Here is a 25,523-nt window from a genome sequence, read left to right on the forward strand (position 1 = left end):
GGAGGGTGGTCCAGGAGCTTGGGCCCCTGCACCTATGTGGGAGACCCAGATGAAGCTCCAAGATCCTGGCTTCAGCCTGTCCAGTCCTAGCCATTGTGGCCACTTGGGGAATGCACCAGCAAATGAAAGATCTCTCTCTCTCTCCCTCTCTCTCTCTCTCTCTTTCTCTCTGTAATTCTTACTTAGAAAAAAGAAAAAAAAATTTCAGGACTGCTTGAAGTTCATGAATGGGAATATGAACCAGCAGTAGTACTTTTATTTGTAAAGCTGTCTTTGCTAGTACAAAATACATTTAATAAGTACATTTCACTAGCAAGAAATTTTAAGAGAAATTATTTATGGTAAGCAGTATGGTGTGTTAAACATATAAGTAAGCATTAAGTAGGAGAACAATGTGAACTATTATTTAGAATCATGGTATATTTAAAGTTATTGCTTTGAAAGAAATCTAAGTTAATATGGAAATGCACCTAAACATACTGATATACATCACCATTTCAGAATTCAGAAATGAAAATAATTTAAATTAACATAATATTTGGAAAAACTTTGTTTTCAAAAATAAATGTAAAACACTTTAAAAATCTATTTATGAAATTTTAAAAAAACTAAATAAATCAGAAAATGATTAAACAGTAACACTATGACAAGTCATTATCAAATGTATTATAAGATGCAAATATTGTTAAAATATATGTGCATATTTAATGCATGAATTAAAGTCATCAAGCATTCCATAAAGTGTCATTTAATTTAACAAATGATAATAAGGTATTTATAAATGGAATCTTAATAGAAGAGTAAACACCACTAAAAATAGTTTCACTAACACAATACAATAGATCTTTTTATCCTCCCTACACCCTACAAGTTATCTTTCACTTCTGAAATACAGGACACACAAGAGATTAACTGATATAAAACCACTTTTTTTAAAAAAAAAAGTTTTATTCATTTATTTGAGAGGTTAGAGTTACAGATAGAGGGAGAGACAGAGAGGAAGGTCTTCCATCCGCAGATTCACTCCCCAAATGGCCACAATAGCCAAAGCTGCAACACTCCGAAGCCAGGAGCCAGGAGCTTCCTCTGGGTCTCCCATGCGGGTGCAGGAACCCAAGCGCTAGGGCCATCCTCTACTGCTTCCCCAGGCCACAGCAGAGAGCTACATTGGAAGAAGTGCCGCCACCGCAGGCAGAGGATTAACCTACTGTGCCATGGAGCTGACCCCTAAAACCACTTTTAAACTTCATACTACTCAGTAGGCCTCCTTCAGTTCAATCACTGTGTCTGATATTCACGAATTACTAAGCAAAAAGTTCCATGAAGTTGGGGCCAGCATTTTGTTGCAGAAGGTAACAGGATAACAGCCTCTGCCTGCAATGACAGCATCCCACGTGGGCAGGTTTCTGTCTGGGCTGCTCCACTTCTCTGCTAATGGCCTGAGAAAAGCAGCAGAGAAGATGGTATCTGGGCACCTGCCACACACGTGGGAGATCTAGATGAGGCTTCTGGCTCCTGGCTTCTGCCCAGCCAGCGCTGGCCACTGTGGCCATCTGGGTTCATGGAAGATCCCTCTTACTCTGTCTCCCCCGCCCCCTGCCCCCGTAACTCTGACTTTCAAAATAAATAAACATATAAAAATTCAATTAAGCAAATTAGTTGCATTATGCAGGTAATACTCCAAAAGCATTAATTACTGAAGCTATATTACTTCTGAACTGGATTTACTCAAAACAATTAGTTTGGGCAGTTTCGTCAAACACATAAACATTTTTGGCATAAATAATAAACATATTTGGCATAGTAAAGACTATGCCAAATATAATCACAAAGGCATAAAACCTTGTTTCCTTCACAGTTCTTATTTTATTAAATAATACAGCAATCTGTAAGAATCCTAAGTGTTTAAATTGTAAATGCATTTGCACACCATTTTATCTATCCATTCACATACACATACATATGTTTGTTTTAAAACAATAGAAAAAAATTTAGTATTTCAATAGTGTATTTTACTTCAGTGTTTCTTAACCTTTAATGAGCATATACATTAACTGAGGATCTTGTAAAAGTGCAGACTGTCATTCAGCACGTCTGTAAGTGGGGACTAAGACTCTGCATTTCTAACATATTTTCAGGACATTTGGGATGGCCCGTAGAACATAGTTCCTATGGAAAGGCTCTGGAATAAATGCTTTCTAATCTTGATGAGTCACTGAAACAAGATGGGGAGAGTTTAGAAAAACAACACAGACTCAAGAATGCCAAATAATGTTTAGGCTGTCCATCAGAAGATAAGATTTAATGAGAGTGAAGTTGGTTCAAGAAAGATAAGGAAGTATAAACTAATATGAAACATGTAGGAAGTTGTTTTAAAAAAAATCAAAGTTTTGAAGGCAAGAAGTGGATCACTGCTTAGTAACTGGCAGATCTTTATTGTGTTCCTGTTCGAAGTGCATGGAACTGAAAATTCCTGGTTTATAGAAGGTGGAGACAACTGAAGGTAAGATGTTCAAGGAAAGGAAGATCATGAAGACCTATAGTAGTTGTTCTAATGGGGGAGGAGGCAGGCATGTTTGTAATGTTTATATGTTTGTAATGAAGTTGGAAAAATCAGAAAATTGTTACAGGTGGTGTGGTATAAAGGAGAGATCTTGGAATCAGACAGAGCTGAGTTTTTAACATTGGCTCAATAATTTACTGAAATGTGACCCTAGACAGATTATTTTACTTTTCGGGTATACTCAGGTTCCTCAAGAGAAAAATGAGGTATACATCGATATAATAAAAATTACTGCACAGAGTAACTATACCTCAAAGAGTGGGCTTCTGCTAAAGTGACCACACTGATTTTTTGTTCCTCATAAAACCTGATATACCTGATGCTTTGACCAAACCCTGAGTGAAGGGATTGAAGAAAAACAATTTAGTTTAGAGAGTGTTGTCACTTTTGCTTAGCAAGCAACTGGAAAAGAAGAAAAATAATTGTTTTTAGTGTGTTAAAATGAATTATTTTCAGTAAGAATGATGTAGGAACTACTTGCTCAGAAGTCTCACAAATATTTGCAAGAAATGTACTTCTATTCATAAATCACTAATTCTGAAATCCTACTATTTAACATCAACTCTATGAAAAGTAGAAATATTACCTGCTGTGAACAGGGAACAATGTCTCTGAGAGGGATAATTTATTATTATCAGTCACCAGCTTACAGTAAATACATTTTTCAGGCCATTCCTTTAGAAAGGTGGACAAATGCAAGTCTGACAGGGGAGAATGTTGATGATGAAGCCTAAGGGACTCATTCTTGGACAATCACCCAGACACAATAGGAAGAAAACTTGGGTGTAGATGGTCAATAACACAGTTGTAAAGGCTCAGAAGTGACAAATGTGCAGTGAAGGCAGAATAAGAAAGGGAAGCTTCTCAACCGTGGATTCCAAAAGCAAAGTCCTTAGTTGTGTCTGTGTTTTCCTTATGCTTCAGGTCTGATTCTTTGAACAGAAATAAGGGTTATTTTGTTTAAGGATGTGATTGTGTCATGTCTTTGTATCCATACTGTATAGTACTAAACACAGACTTAAGTAGTGAAATGTATGTCCAAGGATTTTCAGTGGTTGGTCTGTTGGGTTGCTCTTTTCAGCAGCCACCTGCAACAACAGCATCTCACATAAACACTGGTTCAAGTCCTGGCTGCTCCACTTCCTATCTAGTGGCCTGCTAAGTTGTCTAGCAAAGCAGGGAATTATGGCTCAAGTACTTGGAACCTTGCCACCCACATGGGAGACCCAGATGGTGTTACAGGATCCTGGCTTTGGCTTGGCCAAGCTCCAGCCATTACAGCCATTTGGGGAGTGAATCAATGAATGGAAGATCTCCCTTTCTCTCTCTCTCTCTCTCTCTACCTGCTCTTTCAAGTAAATAAAATAAATCTTTGAAAAATGAAACTGACAATAGTATAAAAAAGAGACTATCATAATATTTCTCCATATATTTCACTACTGTTACATGTTTTATTTTCACCTAAGGGTTTTAACAAAGAGCAAAAGTCTTTATTTTATTAATAATAAAGGTAACCAATTACTTTAAAAATTCAAAATTTTTTTTGACAGGCAGAGTGGGAGTCTCAAACGCAAAAAGATTTAATGCATAATGAAAAAAAAGGTGTTACTCTAACTATGGTTAACTACTTTCAAATTCTGACCCAAATCACATGAAAGTGGATTTCCATTCCTTTTAAAGATGAAGTGTTGCCAACTGTACCCTTGATGCTATCACTTCCTCCCCATCGTCTTTCAGACTTTGTTTCAATTCTTTTCTCTTTTTTTTTTTTTTTTGACAGGCAGAGTGGACAGTGAGAGAGAGAGACAGAGAGAAAGGTCTTCCTTTGCCGTTGGTTCACCCTCCAATGGCCGCCGTGGCCGGCGCGCTGCGGCCGGCGCACCGCGCTGATCCGATGGCAGGAGCCAGGTGCTTCTCCTGGTCTCCCATGGGGTGCAGGGCCCAAGTACTTGGGCCATCCTCCACTGCACTCCCTGGCCACAGCAGAGAGCTGGCCTGGAAGAGGGGCATCCGGGACAGGACTGGTGCCCCGACCGGGACTAGAACCCGGTGTGCCAGCGCTGCAAGGCGGAGGATTAGCCTAGTGAGCCGCAGCGCCGGCCTGTTTCAATTCTTTATCCTTTCCCTGTTGCATTCTTAGTGTTTGTCTCTATACCATCATCCCCACCCGGGCTTTCCTTAACTCTGCTTTCCACTCAAGTCACCACCTTATCATCTTTCCCTTCATGAGCACTTCCCCTAAAGGACAAGAATGTACTACCCAATATCGCTGCATACTTCTTTCTCGGTTACTATTCAAGTCACTAACATAGAGCATTTTCTGCTGCAAACACTCTTGCCAAATCTAAGACATTTCTTCATCTCTCATCCCACACTTTACTCTGTAATGTAAACCATCTTTAGCTTTCATAAAAACAACAGCAACAACACCAACAAACAAACAAACAAACAACAACAAAAAACAAACCCTGTGGCAGTGGTTGCTAAGGGTGAGGAGGAAGGTGAGATGAATACATAGCACACAGAGGAATTGTAAGGCAGTAAAAATATTTTGCATGGCAATATAATGGTACATACACATTATGCATTTGTCTAAACCACAGAATGCACACCACCAAGAATGAGCCCTAACAGAAACTTTGGGACATGATAATGTGCAACAACTTCATTAATGGGAACAAATGCACCGCTTTGATGGGAGATGTTGATAATGGGAGAATCTTCAGTGGGTAGACGACAGAGACATCTCTGTATCTCCCCCTCAATTTTTCTGTATACTTAAAACTATTCTAAAGAAAAGTCTTAATAGGATAAGATATTGACAAGCAAGTGTATTCTAAATATATTTATAGGCTTTCTACTGCTCCTTGAGTGCTGGCTCTTTGTTCTCTACTGTCTCATAGAGTCATGTTCTTTGTTGATTCTTTCTTCCCTTACTCAACGCCTTGTCTTGAGACTTCTTGGTGCTATTATGCTCTTCATAATTTACAAAATTACATGGCACTCATCTCCTATATATGATATAACTTCCAAGAATACATCATCTGTGACTCAGCACTGACTTTTGAATACTGATACTTCTCACATAAATATCATTAGCACCTCCAATTTCCTGATGCCCACCATCAAATCTGGTATTCTTCCTGTTTTAGGTACTACCACATGCATAAGCAAATACAAATACTCAGTATGAAAGTCCAGGAATCTCGCTTCCTTCTGTTTCTCTACTGTCAACATAGCTTTTAAAATAAAAGTTTTGTATTCTTCCTTAAATAGGATTCCTTATTTTCCCAGCTTGTTCTTCCCCTGGTTAAGATCATTGTTACTGTTTTTTTATACAGCTTCCTCCAACCTGGACAATAAACTACACTATTTTTTCTCATTCCAATCACTTCTTCATTGTTTTTTTTTTATTATTTAATATTTAACTAGGATAACCCATTTATGTTACATCCATGTCCTTACTCAAAATTTTACAGAATACGTAAAGTCCTTAAAAAAGGTATTCAAGACCTCACATTTTGGCACTGGTCCATCTACTCAAAGATGACGTATGCCAACAGGTTTCTAACTTCACCTCAAATTAGTCTCCCATCTACTTGTTTCTGATTCCTCAGCACAGTGATTAAATTCCCTTTTTAACCATTTGCCTGATTTTTGAATCCTAGATTATGTATTTCCTATCTTCATGATACAAATTTCTCAAATGTAGGTGATTCATTACTTATCATTTTACTGAATAGTTTTCCCAGCACTGTAAGTTAGTTTATGCTCAATGGATATGATTGCAAAAGCATAAATTATCTAAGTATAGTTATATAAGATAAAAAAGAAGGATTAATTGGGGCCAGTGTTGTGGCATAGTGGGTTATGTCACTGCCAAGGACACCAGCATCCCATATGGATGCTGGCTCTGGTCCTGGCTGCTCCACTTCTAATCTAGCTCCCTGCTTGTGGTATGGATAAGCAGCAGAAGATGGCCCAAGTATTGGCCCCATCACCCATGTGTGAGAGCTGGATACATCTCCTGGTTCCTGGCTTCTGCAGAATGAACCAGTGGATGGAAGATCTCTCTCTCACTGTCACTTCCTCTCTCTCCATAACTCTTTCTTTCTTTCTTTTAAGATTTATTTATTTACTTGAGAGTCAGAGTTACACACAGAGAGAAGGAGAGGCAAAGAGAGAGAGGTCTTCCATCCACTGGTTCACTCCCCAGTTGGCTGAAATCACTGGAGCTATGCAGATCCAAAGCCAGGAGCCAGGAGCTTACTCCAGGTCTCCCGTGGGGGTGCAGGGGCCCAAGGACTTGGGCCATCTTTTACTGCTTTCCCAGGCCATAGCAGAGAGCTTGATTGGAAGTGGAGCAGCAAGGACTTAAACTGGCACCAATATGGATTTCCAGCACTGCAGGCGGTGGCTTTACCCCCTATGCCACAGCGCTGGCTCAACTCTGGCTTTCAAAGTAAACAAATCTTAAAAAAGGAAGGGTTTATCAACACAGATGCATTGGTGAGAAAGAAGTCATGTGTCATAACAGTCAAGTTGGGTCTTGAATAATCAATAGAATTTGTTGGCCACAGAAGGATATTTAAAAATGGAATAAGGTATTCCTGAGAGCTGAAGTAGATACATCAGTCAAGATGTAAAGCTCTGTCTTTGAAATAATAGAGGTATCGTTGGGAAAGAAAAAGGATTCAATTTGGGGGAGTGGGGTGATTTGGCAGAAGGGCATATGATTGCAAAACTTAGGCTATTACAGCTTTATCCAGCAGGCACTGGCTTATATGCACCAAAAACTGCATATAAGAGAAAGAGGCATAGAAGCAGCCATTTGTCCTATGATAGTATCAATAACAAAACAGTGCCACTAATTAACAATGTTAGAGGCTGGTGCTGCGGCTCACTTGGTTAATCCTCTGCCTGCAGCGCGGGGAGCCCAGGTTCTAGTCCTGGTTGGGGCGCCAGATTCTGTCCTGGTTGCTCCTCTTCCAGTCCAGCCCTCTGCTGTGGCCTGGGAGTGCAGTGGAGGATGGCCCAAGTGCTTGGGCCCTGCACCGACCAGGAGGAAACACCTGGCTCCTGGCTTCGGATCGGCGTGGTGCGCAGGCCACAGCGCGCTGGCCATAGCGGCCATTTGGGGGGTGAACCAACGGAAGGAAGACCTTTCTCTCTGTCTCTCTCTCTCTCTCTTGCACTGTCTAATTCTGCCTGTTTAAAAAAAAATGGTAGAATTGATCATTCTAGATACTTTGTAAGGCTTATTGAAAAACACAATTTCTCAATCGAATTCTAATCACTGTTCTCATCTCTGTAGCTTTAAGTAGTCCATTTATAAGTGCTATGAATATATGTGTGTGTTTGTATGCTTAAAGATTTATTTATTTATTTCAAAGAGTTATAGTTAGAGACAGGTTGAGATAGAGAGATCCTCCATCTGCTGGTTAACTCCCCAGATGGCCACAACAGCCGGTGCTGGGCCAGGCCAAAGCTGGGAGCCAGGAGCTTCATTTGGGCCATCTTCTGTTGCTTTTCGCAGGCTATTAGTAGGGAGCTGGATCATCAGTGGAGCAGTCAGGACAAGAACTGGCACCCATTTGAGATGCTGGGTGTTGCAGGCTGCAGCTTTACCCACTGTGCCACAATGTCAGCCCCATAAGTGTTATTGAATATATTTTATAGGCTAACAGTTGTATGCTACAGACTTAGTCATTATATGATCAATTCAAGCATTGCTGATACATATTCAATGTTTAATATTTCAATATCAGAGTTAAAATTTTGTCTTTAAAGTTTCCAGGCAACTATAAAAGTAAGGGAAACCTTTAGGTTTGGTCCTCTACATAGGGCAACCATTCTTTCTTGAATCTGTAGTCTCTGAAAAGGGAAAATTACTGTAAAGGATTGATGACCTTACTGTAAAAGCCTTGGTAACCATTAGGGCTATTCATATGGATATTAGGAATTAAATGTGGAATGGCCTATATATATATAAAAAAGTATTTTTTTATAAACTGAAGTCCTAATAAGAGAATGTAAGCAACAAAACAACAGTTTAGACTTTTGCAATTTACTTCAAAACATTTCTGAGAAAATCATTAAAGATCCTTGAATTTTTCTTTTCTAAAACCTCAGCTTACAAATAATCTCATCATAGATCTGATTGAGATCTTAAAGCATCCTCAGAAACCACTAGTGCACCGATCCGAAGTCAGGAACCATGTACTTCCTCCTGGTTCTCATGCGTGTGCAGGGCCCAAGGACCTGGGCCATCCTCCACTGCACTCCCGGGCCACAGCAGAGAGCTGGACTGGAAGAGGAGCAACTGGGACAGAATCTGGCACCCCAACCGGGGGTTGGAATCTGGGGTGCCAGTGCAGCAGGCGGAGGATTAGCCTAGTGAGCCGCAGTGCCGGCCTAGCCCTATTTGTTTTTCAACATCTTTTCATAAGCAAACGTGACTAGCAACATTTGGAAACCCTGAATGAGTTTCTTATTTGATGGAAAATAGAATTAAAATTAAAGTACACAGGTAACACAAAATTAATACACATGAATCATGTATAAAGAACTATCAGATCATCAATAACTCCTCCTTGCATTTAAGGAATAATGGAGAGATATTAAGGAAGTCACTTCATTCCTTAACATTCTTATCTCAAGTGTAAAATAAAAAAGTGGAATTACATGAACCATGAGGCCCCTTTTAGCTCTAGTATTCTACAAGTCCATACAGGATGAAAATAAATGTTATGTAACAAAGCACAACCATTTCATTATAGCAATGAGTACTCAGGAAATGTATAAAGAGACAAGATATATATATATATATATATATATATATATATATATATAAACATATATATATAAATTATAATTCCAGCCTCAATATAAGAGAGCATGAAATATATAATTTATAGATTAAAAATGGTTTTGGAAGAAAGAAAGATAAAACAATGGTATACTTTAAATTTATACCTACTTACTTATTTTTTTGTTATTTATCTATGCATCAAATACCTATTAAGCAAATGTGTGTGTATATGATACTCTTGAAATATTAAATTTCAAAACCACTAAGCCTGCTTATCAGATTTCAATGGCATCTTCTTAGCAACATCTTCTCCCTTTATTACTGCACAACCACGTGCAAACTCATGAATTGTGCTTAATGAAAACTTGTGTCTGAGTTGTTGGATGCCTTCCCTTCACTGTAATCTCTTTAGATGGAGTTATCTTACTCACATTCTGACTGTCTGTTTTAAATGATAATAAATATCTTGCAGATAAAAATTTGAATCAAAATTGAGATTATTATAGTGTTATTCTTAAAAAATTAAAAAAAAATTCTGTCCATCTGTATGATACCCTACGTAGCGTTTTGGATGTAAACAGTATATCATTCATGATAATGTTGCAAAGTAACTCTCAATATCTCTCTTGAGAGAATGCAGAAGGAAGTCTAGCAGTATGGAAATTAAAATTTTTGGGAAAGATCTCAGGAACATAGCTATCAGAACCATTTCAAACCGTCCCTCCACACTAAATAGGAATGAAGTATCATCTAGAAATCCTTAACTGGGTATAAGATATTGTTCTTTGTTTAAAAAATAGTGTATATCTATTCAAACAAAATTTGCTATCATTATGATAAAAGCATGAATAATTGAAAGTAAACATGTACCATTTCATCTGAGTTGTATGATGCACTATGTGAATATAGTCTAAAAATGTGCTAGTAACAGGAAACTTTTTGAACTCCAGTGTATAATGACTTAAAGAATGGCATGCAGTTTCAGTTTTCATGTCAAGGAGGCCATGTGCTTGACATGACAATGCCATGTATTGAAATTACAGGAAAAATCTAGAAATATTACTGAAATAATATGCTGCTTCATGAACTATGCCAGTACTAACCATTTGATTCTATAATTTGTTAATCATGTGCCCAACAAAAACTGACTTGCTTAATAAAAATTATAAATTAAAATCCTAAAGTATAACATGAGAAAGAAAAATGAATTGCAAATAGAAATCAATAAAAACCCATGAACTTTCTTTTACACAATTGACCATTTAGATATGTGTATGCATATCCATTCCTGTTTGTTAATGTGGCTGCCCAAGTTGTTAAGGTTTGTACACTAAGATGATTTGTTTCTGTGCCTTTCATTTATGGCTGCATTAAAATAAGGTGATATAGAAACAGACAAAGAACAGAAATAAAAATAATAAATACAGAAAACACATTTTATTAAGTGACGTTTACACATATTTAAGCACTGAAGAGTGAACTCTTAGAAGTTAGTGGAGATTTTTTTAAATATTTGTAGACTGTCACTAATAGCTCATTACAAATAACTTTAAAACATGGAAGGAAAATTACAGTCTATCCTAATAGGCACCATAAATTCGCATTATTGCCACATACATATTCCAGTGAGTGTATCAATTTATTTGAAAAAGTATATTAACAACAACAAAACCAGATAACTAAATAAATAATCCTTTCATTACTCCTTGATTTCTGCCATACTAATCCTTTGGTGAATCATCAAGGGGAGTAAATTATTCATTATAAATTTCAAAGAGGAGCCTCCATTGTAAAAGCTCTGCCACTGGTTCTGCTTGGAACTGACATCAGAGCATTTGTGGCAATCTCCAATACTGCAATAAAATAGAAGGTGAGAGGCAATCACAGAGAATAGGTCTCTAGAAGGAACAGAGCTCTGGGAGCTCTATCCCACCTGAGTGAGGCGTGTAAGTATTATTATTAATATACTGAATTACACTAGGAAAGAAAAGGATTAACTACGAAGTTGCATACAAACCTCAGCCAAGGCTTTAAAAATAGAAACTGTTGTTCTGTTTCAGATGAAGCATCTGGAAAGGTTTTCCCCCGCCCCCCTTTTTAAAAATTTTTTTGACAGGCAGAGCGGACAGTGAGAAAGAGAGACAAAGGTCTTCCTTTTTCTGCTGGTTCACCCCACAATGGCCACTGCGGCCGGCGCACAGTGCTGATCTGAAGCCAGGATGCCAGGAGCCAGGTGCTTCTCCTGGTCTCCCACGCAGGTGCAGGGCTGAAGGACTTGGGCCATCCTCCACTGCACTCCCAGGCCACAGCAGAGAGCTGGACTGGAAGAGGAGCAACCGGGACAGAATCCGGCGCCCCAACTGGGACTAGAACCCGGTGTGCTGGAGCCGCAAAGGCGGAGGATTATCCTATTGAGCCACGGTGCCAGCCTGGAAAGTTCTTAACAGTAGACCTAACCATAGTCACTATTTTTATGGCATTAACAAAATCAGCTGTAATGTGTTTGAAATATTATCTTAACTGATTTAATTTTATTGAAGTACCATAGTATCAAAATAATCACAATAGTAAATAAAAATTTCTCAAACATATATACACTGGAATAACATTGATTTTTGTGAGTAAATAAGTCATCATTCACCTGAAATTGATGAATGTAAAGGATTTCTGGGGCTAGTGTTTTGGCATAGTGGGTTAAGCCACAGCCTGGAATGCCGGCATCCCATATGGGAGCAGGTGCCTTTCCCAGCTGCTTCACTTTTGATCCAGCTCCTTGCTAATGGCGTAGGATATGCAGCAGAAGATGGCTCAAGTGTTCAGGCTCCTGCCTCTCATGTGGGAGATGTGGAAGAAGCTCCTGGCTCCTGGCTTCTGCCTGGCTCAGCTCTGGCCATTGTAGTCTTCTGGGGAGTGAACCAGCAGATGGAAGATCTCTCTCTGTCTCTCCTCCTCTCTCTGTAACTCTGACTTTCAAATAAGTAGGTAAATCTTTGGGGGAGGGGGAAGGATTTCCTCACTGTGCAGAATGTTGAATTCTGTCTTAGCCATGACTTAACCAATGCTACTTTTAGGTTAAATTTACTTCAAGGAGAATTGCCTCTTTAGTACAAACACAGGAATACTGATGTACTACAGATACAAAACAAAATCTATTGTACACCTACAATGTGTTTGTCAACATACTAAGTACTCTTTAAAGTTATCAAATTTAATTTCTACTACCACCCTATGAGGTAAGTGCAATTTTTGTTCTAATATTACTGGTTGGGAACATGATACTAAGAAAGGTCTAATAATCTCCCCAATATTTAATCCAGAATATTTAATCCCACAGTCTGACTCTGGAGCCTGTGGGAGGGACTATTTGGGTGCTGAGTAGGATTTATGTAATCCTAAAGAGAGAGACAAAATCAAAAGAGAAATAAAAGAGGTCCTCAAACATCATCATTATCCACCTTTCCTTGTTTCTTCCAATCCATAATCCCCATCAAAATGAAACATTCAGAAGGCAATCACAACAGAGTAAAACCCGCAGGGAGAAAGATCAAATGTGGTCAATGTAATGTAGTCTGAATGGGATATAAGCCAGTTGGACCAATGCCAGCTAAATCTTATATTTAGTTTACAGGTCCAACATATTTTGTTCATGAAGAGAATCATTTGGCCCAATGCTAAAGGTTTTAAAAATAAGATCCAAAAAGCAATGGCCCTAAGCATTCAAAATAATTGCCTTAGCAGTTCGAGCTAACAGGCAGAAACCTATGTGGGACAGTAGTTATTTATGTGTAAAAACTTGTAGACAAGGCTGACAGTAAAATTGTCTTCAAATAGGTGTTAATGAGGGCATTCAGGCAGATGAGGTATCAACAAGGTCTAGTTAAGAAGTAGTGAAATCGGGGGCCTATCTTGTTTTAGAGAAGCCAAAGACAGTGAAATTTAGGATCTTTATGGAGTCCACCATTTGGAAGCTGTTTGATGTAGTGGGGAAAAAAGAAAAAGAAAATAAGGCATCTATCTTTGTATTAAAATTTAAAAGAAAAGTAAAATAACTGATATATTTCCAGACTAGAGCTAAAATTGACTCCATTTTTAAAAATGAATGTGAAAAGCATTAAAAACTAATCTCTCACAATGAATCGCTGATACTCTTTTCTCATAAGGCAAAAATGTACTCTTTTTTATGAAATTCAAAGTTACTGTAAGGATATTGTATTGTTACTCTTAGAATACTAAATATACAACCTATAGAGCCCAAATATTTCTTTCAAACACCATGGTAGATAGAATTTAACATAATAATTTTCAGGTACAGGTGATATCAATGGGTGTAGTTCAGTCCTGTTTTACAGTGAATTGGTGAAGATATGATAAATATACTTAGTTTTGTATATAAGAATATCACTGTTGTTCAAAAATGTGATATCAGAGAGCCATAGTACTTACAGGATAGCCAATGTCTGATGGTTACCAATAAAGCAGAACATAAGTAAATACCCCTGTGAAATATATTTTTATTGAATGTTTTGTTAGGAACTTGATAAAATTAGTACATGAGAGATGATAGTATAACAGAGAGCTTTCAAGACATATTTAATGTTATATCTGTAACATTATTCGTTTTGTTAAGGCAATTTGAGCTTTAACCTACACCTGGCAATTGGAAGTGACTTCCCCATCCCATCCCACCCATCCCCACTCTTCCATCCTGGGAGTTGGCAACACTCTACTTCAAGCTTGTGAATAAACCTGAAAGATTTTTTTTTTTTTAATGAAGTGGATGTGGGAAGGAGAGAGTAAAACTAATCTGCTAATTCAAGCATGTATCTGAGAATTCTGGCCTAGTATTTGTGAAGGTTGCTCAATCATGGAAATATGGGTGATATTAAACTAATCTATGGATAGGCATTGTGTAGGGTTTCTTAGGAAGAACTATTTGAGAATTATTATAGTGATTCACAAGTTGTTATAAATGTCAGTTACACAGAAAATGAAGGCATGTGGCTGGCTTTTGCTATTGCTATCTATTCTTGCTACATCATTTTCTTCCATTTAGCCCACCAGTAATCTTTTGGTGCTCTGGTTTAGTAGCGTACTATTGGGCATACTGTGCTTTTAAAATTTGGTGAACGTTAGAAGACAGCCATCCCTATCACACAAATATTGTCAACGATGAACAATAGTATTTGCCCTGGTTTGTGTCTTGATTTTAAATCATTTTATGTAGCCATTTCACCTTGCAAAAAAATTTAATCTAAAGTAATTAATAAAGAAAAATAATCAACTAGTTACTAACATTTAAAAACATTTCTTTTGTGTTGTGAAGCCAAGAAGCACCATTTGTATGGTTACTTTGCAACGAATTTGAAATACTAAGCTTGGCACACTACACAGATGGTCAGTACCTAGTCCATGCACTGCCATGCTCCTCCTCTTGCACGTGTCACAGCTGACCTCACAGACCCATCCTAGTACTCTTTCTCTAGAGACCAGATGCAGTCTCAATGCTGGGAGCAAACTCAGACTCTTATCAACACAGCACTCAGGGCAGCATACCAGTGTGGCATGCCTCTGGAAAGACCTGCGCGCTGGTGAGCACAAACTTGAGCTACCAATATGGCCTTGCCACTGAGAAATTATAGAGCTTCTGCTGGGTTAATTTCTCCATGTCTCATTCATTCTAAAAATGTCAGTGGAAATGTAAATATCTGATGCCATGAATTTCTTGTCAGCATAACAGGCGATTTTTTTTTTTTTTAATGCTAGAATTAGTTTGAGATAACAAACCAACACTATTGGTTGTTAAGCTAGTTTATTCTTCAGGCTAATGAAAATAATTTTTTCCATTGGGATTCTTTTAGAAAAAGGGCTACCAGTTAGGAATACTGTTTCATTTCTATGGCTTATTTTAAAAATATTTTGGGATTGGTCTTATTAAAATATATAATCATGTTTGAAGCTTACATTGAATCTATCTTCCTTTAAATTACATAGAGAATGCCCAGACATTAACATATTAACATGATTTTAGCTTTTTACATAAATGTAATACCATCAGTTCAGCAAAACTAACCACAATTCTTACATTTTTGCTACATTTTTCAAATATTATTACAAAGAAAACTCAGATGGCTTAAATGTTTGAGGACTAAAAGGAGTAAAACTTCAAATCAGATAATTCAAAATTATCAGGAAACGTGCACATATGAAATTTACTCTCAGTATTGTACATTCACTGTTTCTACAGAATAGTGTTAAGCTGTTGTTTCCACTTCCAAGTTTACTTTTGTATTGCCTCTAACATTTAAAAAAAGTTTCATATCTTCTATAAATAATGACACTTCATGTTGACACAATTTTAAATAAAAAAATTATTTTTAAACTATGCTATGAATTAGATCTTTCTTCTTCATTCAGAAAGAAACTGATTATTTGTTTCTAAGAATCTAATTGTGTTGCATTTTATTAATTATAGTTCAGAAATATGAAAATGGTAGCAAAAAATAAATTTTGGGTGAGTGAATTTAGTACTACTTCAACACGCTGAGACTAAATCAGTACATCAATTCTTAAGGAAACAACCAAAAAATAAAAAAAAACTATGAAAATATATGACTTTTCATATTTAGAGATTTCTTAAGAATATAAATAGCTTCCATGTTAAATAGAAACATTAAAACATTAAGTTGCTTTATTTAAAAAATTCTTGAATGGACTCTTCAGGATTATTATTCATTTCCAAGTATAATTGGTATGTAAATTGGGACAAAAAAGCAATTTTCATTGAATATTATAGTTCGAAGAGACAAGTTACACTCCACTGGCTGAATATGTGTGGGGAAAAAAAGGCCTTGGCATATTTATATGGCAACTTGTAGAACATGGGACAGTAATTTCCCTCTAAATCATATATTGGTTCAACCCATAATCTCTATCCATTTATTTTCTGTACATCAGCATTTTCGCATTAAATTATTCCTAAAAGTTAAAGAAAAGTGTAGTGGTGCTTCAGCCTTTATATAATTAAGAAAAAATTTATTGCCATCAACTCAAACTGTGAACTCTATATTTCAAGAAACATAACTGAAGTGAGAACACTAGGAATAACAGAAAACCAACTAATTACATCTGTATCTTAACATTAGTCATCTCTTGATTATCTGCACCCATGGAAGGAACTGGCTGTAGAAAATCATAGATAATCTACTTAGTAGAATTGGGTCCATGGCCTTGTGCTCAGTAGCTGAATTTCTAATTGCCCATGTAACTTACTGCAAATGTGTTGTGAGGATGCCCATCACCAGAAGAGTGGCCACAGACACATAATTTTGTTTCTGGAAGCAATTCCTGGATTGAACAAAGAGAATCAGGAGTTGGCTTTTTTTCCAAGTGTAAGGCTTATGCTAATAATGTACATTATCACTTCTTAAAATTATTTTGGGGGATTATTGGTATGTCAACACAGGCAAGACTACTCCATCTCTATACCATAGCTAAAACTAACACAAAATTTAAAAACAGGAATAACATGGCAGGTGAGACGGTGACTAGGTGAATCATGATGAATTAACCAATAATAAAAAAAGTTCACAGATTATATATGATTCTGTCCAGGGAACTTCACCTTCTAATTCTAAACTGAAATTATGCCTCATATTTACAAAAATAATATAAATTTAAATTTTAGAGAGTATAAATGCTGTTTGTCTTTAGAACCTAGTTACCTCTGTTTATTTTTGAAAAAGCTAACCTCTAGGTGTAGTCAATTGTAACCATACCAATGAACATAGACCCAATGAATGTGAATGTGAGAACAATCTCAATCTCTTTAAATAAAGTGCCTTTTCTATGTATTACTATGCCACAGATATTGCCATTAAAATATATCTCAGGCTATGGGGGTAAGCTCCACCACCTCTGCTAAAACCTGTTGAATCTCCCCATTTGCATTGGAAACTACTCTACATACCCAAACGTATGGTTTGCATTTTTATCTATAAAAGCAAAGTGATTATTTATTGATAAATGACATGGAATGTCATTTTTTACCTAAGTAGCATTAGACGTTTCAAAGATTTTGTCTGAAGGGCAAAAGGATTACACTGCATTTGAATAGACCATGTGACAACACATCCTTAGACTTCACATATGATATGAAAGGATGATCCCCATTCACAAGATACACAAGGGAAATTATAGTTATACCAGGCAAGAAGAAAAGCAAGGAGGGACGTGGTAAGGGTGTCAGGGAGTATTTGTAGTGGTTTGATGCATGTAAATATTACATCTTATAAATAATTCTTTTCAAATACATCTCTGAAGTTCAGGGGCTGTGTTTAAGAAACGGATTGTGGATGCTTTACATGACTCTATGCCATTTTCTTCAAGACATAAGGAATATGAATTCAAAGAGGAAAAATGGCTTCCAAAATATCCCCTTCTTTCTGTGTCTCATGAAGAAGGATGTCACTTGACGCTGGCAGATGAAGACCGGCCGGGGCGGGGTGGGGCTGGGGGGGAGGGGATGTTCAAGTTATATTTGACTGTCAGAATTCCACACACACATTTTCATCTAAATTATTTTGTCAACAGCCTTGTAGTACCCTTGCTAACCTTATTTGGCACCAGTGCATAATTAGATACACAGGGGTGTGACTCCAATTGAAGGTGTTGGCATTGTAGCACTCTGTGAAAATATTAACTATGAGGTTAACTCCAATTTTCTCTTCTTTAATTAAATGCACATGGTACTAATGAGGTAACCTACTGTTCCTTGATAGCACTAATTAGCTAAGAGGAGAGTACACTCTCACACTGCAATTTAAACCTAAAAATAAGGTTGAAATATGCTAATTGCAGGCAATTTAAAACAGTACAAGTTGAAGAACTAGTCATAATAAGAGAAACTGACTGCTTTACAGCTAGGCAGCTGTAACTTCGGTTAAAATCAAAACAAGCCACACCATCTTTGGACAGCCATTTAACAAGGTCATAAGCATCCTTAAAAAATGAAATGCTACTCCATACCATAACAATGAACCACAATAACAAAATAAAAGCCTCAGATAGACACACATTCACAAAACCAAAAACGAGTGTCACAGAACTCCAAATCTGTCATGACACTATTTCTATTTAATACTAAAAATTAAGCTCTATAAATAAACAAATTCACCTAAGTCTTGCAGGAGCACCCAATATTAAATGAAGAGTGATATTCTGTGTTTCCACCATCAGCAAGAAGGCTGAAGAGTTGCCATCTGTGCCATCCCACTCAGGGCACAGAAAATTTCAAGACAACTATGCACAGGTACAATGATAAAAATATAAAAAGATACCATGGAGTAAAAAGGTATAGTTACATATAAGGGATACAGTTGCCAAAACACTTATGTAAGAAGAGTTTCGTTATAAGATTTTCAGAGAAACTCCTGTATGGTTTTGGAGCTTTGGGATTGAGGTAACCTGAGTCTCACTGTGAGAGAATGTTCCTTCTCTTAGCTCAAATGACTCAGATACACACCTTTAATGGTTTCCATAAATGTTTCCCAAATATGATCTTAACTGATAAACATGGAGATAAATTTATGTGAGACTCTGAAGAATCTTCTGAATCATCAAAAAAAAAAAATACCATGTTTTGATTGGTAAAAAATAGTGTATTTTCACTATTTTCTGAATCTCTAAAATCCATGACACATATTACATTTATTAACCTGAAACTTTGATTAACCAAAGCACTCACACCAAATCATTACTACTACCACAGGGAGACATAATACACATTAAAATGATACTGCTATTAATTTATACATAGGGACAAGGGATCAAAAATTGCCCAATGCTGTGGGCTTACAGTGATGTTTTTCTGCCTCTTTTATTTTGCATAACAAAATATAAAATATAACAGTTAATCACAAACATTGAGCAAGCAATAGATATAAAGAGTTAAAAAGCAACATTTCTGAAAAGTGAAGGTCAATTTAATCTTAAGTTCACTGAAGAAACATAACTTAGAAGAAAAGCAAATAACTTGAAAGGCAAGGGCTTTTAAGCAACTCCCAATTAATAATTCTTGGAATTAAAAGTATGTGAGAATAAACTTTGCACTACCATTAGCCTGTCATCGTATCTTACCGACAGGCTTGGTAAAAGAAATTGTGCTTTGAAAAACCCACCCAGTCTCTTCTCATGGCTGTGCTAAAGGATTCCACGACAGACAGAGACAGAATGTTGGCAAAGAGATGCTAACAGGACTCTGCCCGATCATGAAGACCCATGAAGCTGCAGGTCTGTAACGGAGCAGCAATTCGAATGAAATCAGTCACTTAGAAATGGGTCTCCTGCAACAGGCCAGTCCACTGCAGTGGCTTTCAATGTGGTAAGCCTGGGCTTCAGCAGAAGTCAGCTTGTGAAGAGCCCTGGCAGCTCTGCCAAGAGTTGGATCACTGGAAATGGACCTGCCCTGGAGTCGAAGGATGCCCAGGTCAGAGCCACAGATCTTATTGGCTCTAAGCTGAAAAGCCCTTCACTCAGCCCAACTTCCAAAGTGACCACTGCAGCTGAGGGGATGGTCAAGTAGGGTCAGCAACATTGCAGGCAGAACTGTAAATTTCTTGTCAGAGATGCCACCTGCCTTTACCTGGCCAGCTCTCCTCCCAGGCCAGCCAAGTAATGAAAGTCAACAGAGTGCCTTCCCCTAGGAGGTTCACACCTCCCTTAGGATATACCCCATGTGAAGAGATAGATAGGTCTGGGCCTCTGAATTTACAAGGCCTAAAGCCCACCAGATTATTATCAAGCCCCTTCTATCAGGTTCTATTTGCCTCTCAATCAGAAAAATTACTTGTAGCTTAGACAGCACCTTTCTTAGCTCCTCTAATAATGACTCTTTCCTTTGTCCTAGGCCCTGTCTAGTGCACTTGGGCCTCATTCCTTTGTAATCATAACCTCTACTCTACCACCAATGGCTCTACTCCCAATCTGTGTGTACTGATGGTCCTCTTCCCCACTTAATGCTGTATAATTGTTCAAACCTGGTAAATGCCACTCTTAGGATCATTGGTTACTATCCTCACTCTGTCTTTTATGACCTTGTCTAAATATGATCAGAGTCGGCAAACTTGGAAGGCTTCCATAGCCTTGGCAACTCATGACGACAGCCTAGGATGGTTACTGGCGCCATAAACTAGAGTGTCAATTTGTTGGGTCAACAACAGGAGCCACTGTGCACTTGCTCCTCATGTGGGATCTCTGTCCTTAATGTGCTGTACATTTTGATTTAATGCTATAACCTGTACTCAAACAGTATGTTTCACTTTGTGTTTCTATGTGGGTGCAAACTGTTGAAATCTTTATACTAAATTGATCTTCTGTATATAAAGAGAATTGAAAATGAATCTTGATGCAAATGGAAGGGGAGAGGGAGCGGGAGAGGGGAGGGTTGCGGGTGGGAGGGAAGTTATGGGAGGGGGAAGCCATTGTAATCCATAAGCTGTACACTGGAAATTTATATTCATTAAATAAAAGCTAAAAAAAAAAAAAAAAAGAAAAAAGAAATGGGTCTCCTGGGCCGGTGCCATGGCTTAACAGGCTAATCCTCTACCTTGCGGCGCTGGCACACCGGGTTCTAGTCCCGGTTGGGGCACCGGATTCTATCCCGGTTGCCTCTCTTCCAGGCCAGCTCTCTGCTATGGCCCGGGAAGGCAGTGGAGGATGGCCCAAGTACTTGGGCCCTGCACCCGCATGGGAGACCAGGAGAAGCACCTGACTCCTGGCTTCGGATCAGCGAGATGCGCCGGCCGCAGCGGCCATTGGAGGGTGAACCAACGGCAAAAAGGAAGACCTTTCTCTCTGTCTCTCTCTCTCACTATCCACTCTGCCTGTCAAAAAAAAAAAAAAAGAAAGAAATGGGTCTCCTGAATGCAACCTGACATATTTCAGCAAATCATAGGAAACACAATGTGAACGGATGATTTAAGTGTTTGCATCTGGTTCAAATAAGCACCAAAGAACCTTTTAACAGTGAAAAGGCCAGGACAATGTACTGGAATGAACTTCAACATTAACTTCAGAAGGAATCTACTCTTTACTTAAATATGGATCAATGTGATTTTTCTGTTAAAACAATAAAGAGTAAGTCATTTAGTGCTGAAAATAAGAATACTGGCTTTGGAGACAGTCTGCCGGGTTCAGATATTGATCAACACTTAGTGGTGATGTGACCTTGACCAAGATACTTAGCTTCTCTTGGCCTCCCTCTTCAGAAAAGGGGTAATAAGTAACACCACAAAAGATTATTAAATACATTACTTGTAAAGTATGTGGGACAGGGCTGGCTGTCATAAACTTACTACTTATTACCTCTGGATTTAATATTTACTAGCAACCATTATCACTTCAGAAGAGTTTTCAGTATTTTTTCAAGTAAAAAAATTATGAAAGTCCTACTATTCATAAAACACTATTTTTTGCATCTATATTTTTAACTTTTATTTAATGAATATAAATTTCCAGTGTACAGCTTATGGATTACAATGGCTTCCCCCTCCCATAACTTCCCTCCCACCTGCAACCCTCCCCTCTCCCGCTCCCTTTCCCCTTCCATTCACATCAAGATTCGTTTTCAATTCTCTTTATATACAGAAGATCAATTTAGTCATAAAACACTATTACACACTATAAAGAATGCAAAAATTCTCAAGACATTGTACCTGTATTCAAATAGCTTTCAATCTATCAGTAGACTTTATAATACAAGTCAACACCTCTTCTACATGAATGAAGAAATACTTTTTTCTCTTTAGAAATTGCTACAGGAAAACAAGCAGTTTCATATATGTGTTTGTGTTCAGTGACAAAGTGAAGTGATGTGTTAAAAGACAGCAGTTTTTGGGGGCAAGCATTGTGGTGTAGTGAGTAAAGCTGCTGCCTGTGACGCCAGCATCCCATGTGGGCACTAGTTCAAGTCCTGATTGCTCCACTTCCAATCCAGCTCCCTGTTAATGTGCCTGGGGAAGGCAGCAGAGGATAGCTCAGGTGCTCAGGCCCCTGCACTGGCATGGGAGACCTGGAAGAGTCTTCTGACTCCTGGCTTCAGACTGGTCCAGCTCCTGCTGTTGCTGCAATTTGGTGAGTGAATAAGCATATGCAGGATCTCTCTCTCTCTCTCTCTCTCTCTCTGTCTCTCTCTTTCTCTCTCTCTCTGTAAAACTCTGCCTTTCAAACAAACTCTTAAAAAATACATTTTTTGCAAATTTGTTGAATGTATTTTTTTCATAGAAAAGAAAGTATTATACACTGATCTTTCCTAACAAATGGAAATATATTAAATTATAATTTATTTCTTGAGGTTGGCTGAATGGGTGTTCAAAGTTTCCTTTAACATGTTTAAAGCTTTTAAGTCATACTTGTGGTAAAAATGATATTAGAATGGCAAAGATATCTGGATTTTAAAGGTACAAAAATTAAAGGACAAATATTCAGCTAGTCAAGAAATATGGACACTTCGTGTGGTATAAAGCAAATCAACCTGTAAACAATAACAATAATAAATGGTGAATTGGCCTTTCTCCCACTGCAACTGTTTTGTTTGCTGGTTTGGTTGTGTGTTTTTATGACATTTCTGGTACCTGGGGGCAAAAGGGTGAGCATATTGAATGATGAGATTTTCAAGCTGACTGACAAAGAGTGAGTAAGGCTTTATTGTTTGGAAAACAACAACAAAGTGAGACAGGAAAGAAAGGGAGGATCCAAAGCATTCAGGACTGTGCCTAAGAGATATGACCATTGTGGTTTGGCAAGAGTACTGTGGGGAAGGGGAGAACTGGGAAGAGACAAGGCTGGGAACTTCAGAACTGTGAAGACTTCTGCTCATCAGATCCGCAAAATTTTCTTATGTCCTCAGGTAAAGAGTGACAAGCAGAGGGCATGCAGTGGTAAGTTTAGACTGGAATGACTGGCAGCCCACGAAGCACAAAGCTTCCCCAGTTACCAATGGCATCAGTAGCAATGCAATGAGAAAATGACAATTTGAGAAGAGGGTAACTTCAAAGGATCTGAAGCCTACCTGACTGAGTGAGAGAAGGAAAAACTAGGGACCCTGGGAGCAGACTTGAAAGCTCTGGCATTTTTATATTGCCAAAATTTAAGGTTATATATTCATTCCTTTTTTCTTGTCCAATGAACCTAAATTTATAAGAAAGATCAGGTAAACATTAACAAAGAAAATTTAGTGGTAGTCCCTATGTCCTGCAGATATCATAAGTATGTGGAGTTTGAGATTTTAAGGAATTTCATATTAATCATTTAAAACAACTGACATTATTCAAGTAAGATTTTAAATTAATTTTAAAATAAGATTTTTAAGACTGAAAAATTACTGATGAATTAACAAAGATTGCAGAATATAACAGTGTCAAAGTCATATTTTTCACCCTGTTTTTAGTCAATCCCCTTCTTATTCACTTCAGAAAGCTGCCATCATAACTGGCACTAATTGGCACCCTTGTTAGAAATCTCAGCAGAGAAGCCAAGAATAGAAAGGATATGGACACCTCTCACCCAGAGAGCCAGGCTGCCTCCACAGGTGAGGCTGAAATCAAGGATGGGGCAGGTGACCTGGCTGCTGTCTGTGAGCAGGATTAAACCTACACCTGCTCAATGAGTACACAGACAACTTGACTCTCCAGGGATGTTAATCAAGTACCTTTTGTGTGTCTAATGTCACTGAAAAAACAAAGGATGTGTATAGTGCTTCTCCAAGTGATGTAGTTATTATATTTTGAAAGGGAGTGAAGGCAGCAGTCAAGAGACATTTCTGTATGAGACATTCCTGCAGGGTACTGGCAAACTGTTATATTTTTGCTTACTGGTTACACACATTTTTGCTGTGTTCAAGAAACTACTTTAACCTTCTTTGGAAAGAAAAAGTAAATCTGGATTTTTTGTGAATAGCTAATATCCAGAGAGTAGAAGACAAAAGTTTTAACTATATAATATTAATCTAAGGGATGAAATATAAAAATTTTTATGTATATATATTGGTAACTCATTTCTGTGGAATATTTATTTTCATTTTTTCTAAGATTTATTTATTTATTTATTTGAGAGGCAGAGTTAGAGAGAGAGAGAGAGAGAGAGAGAGAGAGAGACCTTCCATCTGCTGATTCATTCCCTAGATGGCTGAAATGACCAGGGCTGGGCCAGGCTGAAGCCAGGAGCCAGGAGCTTCTTCCAGGTCTCCCACATGGGTGCAGGGGCCTAAGGATCTGGGCCATCCTCTGTTTCTTTCCCAAGTACATTAGCAGGGAGCTGGATCAAGAGTGGAACAGTCGGACTTGAAGCAGCACCCCTGTGGGATGCCAGAGCTGCAGGCTGTGGCTTTAGCTTACTGAGCCACAGAGCAAGACCCTTCTGTGGAATATTATAAAACATTACTCACTGGATAAACGACTGGCATACCTAATCAAGGAGGTATGTATAGACTAATTGGAAAGACAAACATCTGGTTATGGGTATTGTAGGAAGTATGAAGACAAATGTGTGCACAGGAAACTAGACGAGCACAGAGGAGGTATAATTATAGATGGCAGACTGCGATGCTAAAAGGCTTTTGGACTAAAGGACAAGAAGTGGACACTGGCACACAAAGGAAGACTGGGTAGGGTGGAGAGTAGGAGCATTAGATCTAAGGAGGAGGTCAGTGTTGTGGCGTAGTGGGTAAAGCCCATATGGGCCCCAGTTCGTGTCCCCACTGTACCACTTCTAATCCAGCTTCCTGCTAACAGTCTGGTAAAAGCCACAGAAAGTGGCCCAAGTGCTTAGGCCCCTGCCACCCATTGGGAGAGCTCAATGAAGTCTCTGGCTCCTGGTTTCTGCCTGGCTCAACCCTGGCCATTGTGGCCTTTTGGGGAATGAACCAGAGGATGGAAGATTTTCTCTCTCTCCTTCACCCTCTCCCTCTTTCTCTCTTTCTCTCCTTTTCTTTCCCTCTCTCTGACTTCCTAATAAGTAAATAAATCTTTTTTAAAAAAGATCAAAGGGAGAAGTACAAGAAGGCCTGGAGGTGTATGATCCCCTGATGCTTTCTGGAAACCACAGTCCAGCAAGCCAGAGAGGAGTTCCAGGGAAGGGGGCATGGCAAGGTGACAG

At 38.2% G+C, this 25,523-nt stretch overlaps 1 protein-coding gene across 1 annotated transcript in view; it reads right to left on the bottom strand.

Annotated features, from left to right (window-relative positions):
- FOXP2 (forkhead box P2) overlaps positions 1-25,523 on the bottom strand; it is a 547,305-nt gene that overhangs the window by 114,171 nt on the left and 407,611 nt on the right. Inside the window, exon 5 of the mRNA XM_062198659.1 lies at positions 16,644-16,718. Within this exon, the coding sequence (XP_062054643.1) occupies positions 16,644-16,718 (75 nt within the window). The remainder of the gene's footprint in view (positions 1-16,643; positions 16,719-25,523) is intronic.

Source organism: Lepus europaeus, chromosome 1 (genome assembly GCF_033115175.1).
Source record: "Lepus europaeus isolate LE1 chromosome 1, mLepTim1.pri, whole genome shotgun sequence".
NCBI classification, from domain to species: Eukaryota; Metazoa; Chordata; class Mammalia; order Lagomorpha; family Leporidae; genus Lepus; species Lepus europaeus.